This window comes from Suricata suricatta, chromosome 12 (assembly GCF_006229205.1).
Source record: "Suricata suricatta isolate VVHF042 chromosome 12, meerkat_22Aug2017_6uvM2_HiC, whole genome shotgun sequence".
Classification (NCBI taxonomy): Eukaryota; Metazoa; Chordata; class Mammalia; order Carnivora; family Herpestidae; genus Suricata; species Suricata suricatta.
In genome coordinates this window covers 2,033,279-2,036,684 of record NC_043711.1, presented here as the reverse complement: position 1 = coordinate 2,036,684, position 3,406 = coordinate 2,033,279, and the positions used below count along the sequence as shown (strand labels likewise).

The 3,406-nt window shown below is 58.8% G+C and overlaps 1 protein-coding gene across 5 annotated transcripts in view; it reads left to right on the top strand.

Annotated features, from left to right (window-relative positions):
* Positions 1-3,406, top strand: part of TLE2 (TLE family member 2, transcriptional corepressor) — a 21,156-nt gene that overhangs the window by 1,316 nt on the left and 16,434 nt on the right. For all 5 annotated transcript variants that reach the window (XM_029915887.1, XM_029915886.1, XM_029915889.1 and 2 more), the window contains exon 3: positions 1,849-1,911. In XM_029915887.1, the coding sequence (XP_029771747.1) occupies positions 1,849-1,911 (63 nt within the window). The remainder of the gene's footprint in view (positions 1-1,848; positions 1,912-3,406) is intronic.

Sequence of the window (3,406 nt, the reverse complement as noted above, 5' to 3'; positions counted from 1 at the left end):
GGGGGGGGGGGGGGGCTTGTCTGCCAGGAGCGGGTGTGGTCCCGTGGGTGCGTGACATAGACCCTCTTGCAGGGGTGGGGCCATGTGCTGGGACCCAGTCTCTGTCCGCCTGCTGGGAGTTCACACTCTGGCCAGGCACCTTCAGCACCCAGCGCCCCTCTCACCCAGGCAGAGGCAAAGCGTGGGCCGACGGGCACACACCTGGGTGTCCTCTACCTATCCTCTTGCCCACCCCCACAGCCCGTCTCTGCGGGGCACCCCTGGCCCGGCCCGGCCCCTGAGAAAACCCGCAAGTAAAGCGGGCTGTCTCTGCCCGCTCCCTGGATCTCCCTGTCCTGCAGTCCGTCTGCCCTGACCCCTCACATGTGGGCTTTCTGCACACCAACCGATTCGCAGCCTGGCACGGGCAGATGTCCTACGATCTGGCTCAGTTCTGACACCCTCTGCCTGGAGTTGGTGCGGACCCCCCCAGATTCCCACTGCCCCCGTGGGACATGCCGATCGAAAGTCTGGGTCTCTGGCCCAAAGTCCTGACCCACCAGCTGTACACAACCACAGTCCCCCCTCAGGCTCAGGAATGGGCCAGAACCGTCCACAGGGTCAGGGAGCATGTGCTTGCCTCGATTGGCCGCTCCTTCTGTAGGATCTGCCTCAGGCACAGCTGGGTGCAGGGGGTGCAGGGGGGCGCAGGGGGCGCACGGCACCCCCAGAACCTCCGTGCGTTCGCCCACCCAGAGCTCTCCGCCGACCCGGTTACGGGCATCTATGGAGGTCTCGCTGGGCAGGCCTGGCTGATTAAATCCTCGGCCATGTGCTCCACCTCCGTCCCCCTAGCAAACTTGGGTGTGATCGGAGGGGCTTACTGAGCACAGATGCCCCTGTGCCCATCCCTGAGAGACTCCAGGAGTTTTAGGGACTCCGTTCCAGGAAGTGGGGACCAAGGACAAAGTATATGTATATACATATATATATATTTTTTAATTTTTTATTTACTTATTATTATTTTTTAAATGTTTTTGAAATTTATTTTTGAGAGACAGAGAGTGCGAGCAGGGGAGGGTCAGAGAGAGGGAGACACAGAATCAGAAGCAGCTCCAGGCTCTGAGCTGTCACCACAGAGCCCGATGTGGGGCTCGAACCCAGGAACCATGAGATCATGACCTGAGCCAGAATCGGACACTCAACCGACTGAGCCACCCAGGCGCCCCTGTTTTATTTATTTTTGAGAGAGAGAGACAGAGAGAGACAGAACGTGAGCAGGGGAAGGTCAGAGAGAGAGGGAGACACAGAATCTGAAGCAGGCTCCAGGGCTCTGAGCTGTCAGCACAGAGTCTGACGTGGGGCTTGAACCCCCGAACCTCAAGATCGTGACCTAAGCTAGAGTCGGACACTTAACCGACTGAGCCACCCAGGCGCCCCCAAAGTATATATGTTTCTTATCCCAGCACTACAAGGCCCTCCCCCTGAGTGTGGCGCACCGGGATGGGGGGGTCTCTCTGCCTGGCCGCGGCCCCAGCTTGCAGACGAGACCCAGACCCAGAGACACGGGCCCGGAGAGGCCACTCCTTTGTTTACGATGACCCCGGGGCTTCTAAGTGCCCCATCCGAGTGGGGCATCTGCGTCACTGCTTCCCAGGAATCTGTTGATTATGTCTGGCGGCTGGTGTGTCCGTCTTTGCCTTCCGGCTCAAGGCTGCCCTGGGCCGCGGCCCCTCGCCCGTGTGCCCTCAGCCTTCAGTCCTCCGTTTGCACCTGCTGGTGGGCAGCCCCCCCCCCCCAAGCTTTGCTGAGGCTTGTGCGCCTGGACTCGAGGGCCCCCCCAGCTCCCTCCCCGCTGTCTCCTGCCAGGCGGAGATCGTGAAGCGTCTCAGCGGAATCTGTGCGCAGATCATCCCCTTCCTGACCCAGGAGGTGAGAGCGCAGGGGGGAGTTGGGGGGGGTGCTGGCTGGGTGCCGAGGCTGCGCGCTAGTTCTGGGGGGCGGCCTGGAGGGCACGGGGCTGGGGCAGGGGCGGGGAGCCCGTGCTTCGTGGGAACAGAGTCTCAGTCTGGGGAGATGGAAGGTTCTGGAGCTGGACAGTCTGAATGTGCTTGACGCCGCTGTGCTGCATGCTGGGAGACAGTTGGGAGAGCAAAGCTTACGTATCTGTAACCACAATCATAGTTTTAAAGAGCTGGAACCAGGGGAGTGAAATAATAAACAGCATGAACCCCTCACTGAAACTTAAAAACAAAAATCAGCCCCTGGAACAAGGTTCCGAGTGCCCGCCAGCCTCAGGACCTTTGCATCGGCTGTGCCTGCTTCTCTCCGGAGCATTCTGTCCGCAAGAGACATGAGGGCAGTTTCCGCTGCAGGGTGATAAGTAGGAGGCCCTCGCTGTGAGGGGGAACAAGCCCCACTGAATCTGAGATTTTCTGGAAGCTTGGGACGGAGGGATATCCAGGCTGGACTGAGATTTGTGGAGATGGAGTCTGCAGCGGAGGGCGGGGACAAGGTGGCTTAGCGAATAGGGAGAAGATGGCAAGACGTGAGCGTAAAAAGACTGAGACGTGAATAAGGACACACATGTGTGCCCGGCGACTGCGTTCTTCTGGGTCAGGAGTCCGCAAACTGCAGTTCCAGGGACAGAGCTCACCCTCTGCCGGTTTTGTTTTGTGCGTTTTAAAAATATTTTAGTGTTTATTTATTTTTGAGAGACAGCGTGAGCAGGGGGAGGGGCAGAGAGGGAGGGAGACCCAGAATCCGAAGCAGCTCCAGGCTCCGAGCCGTCAGCACAGAGCCCGACGCGGGGCTCGAACCCACGAACCGCGAGATCCTGACCCGAGCTGGGGTCGGATGCTCCTCCCGAGCGGGCCCTCTGCCTGTCTTGGTAATAAAGTTTTATTGGCACACGGCCATGCCCGTCATGTACATGGTCTCCGTGAGGGCTTTCCTGATACAATGGCAGATAGAGAAGTTAACAAGAGCTTCTGACCTGCAAAGCTGAAAGTATTCTCTGTGACCCTTTTCCGAAAAGCTCTGCGAACCGTTGGCTTAAACTCGCGGCCGCGTGTGCAGGGCGGTCCCGTATCTGACACGTCGGGACCGCGGATCAACAGCCTTATCGCGTGTGGCCACTTACATGTACATTAAGTTATATTTCTTTTTGTTACTCTACTTAGTTTTGAGAGAGACAGTGTGTGAGCAGGGGAGGGGCAGAGAGAAGGGGAGAGAGATTCCCTAGCAGGCTCTGCACTGTCAGCGTGGAGCCTGGTGTGGAGCTTGAACCCATGAACCAGGGTGATCAGGACCTGAGCTGAAGTCTGGAGTCTGCACAACTGAGCCCCCTGGCACCCCTGACAGTGTCTCCTTTTTGACCTGGGTGGGGGGGACCTGGGGGGGGACCTGGGGGGGATGTGGCTGGGGG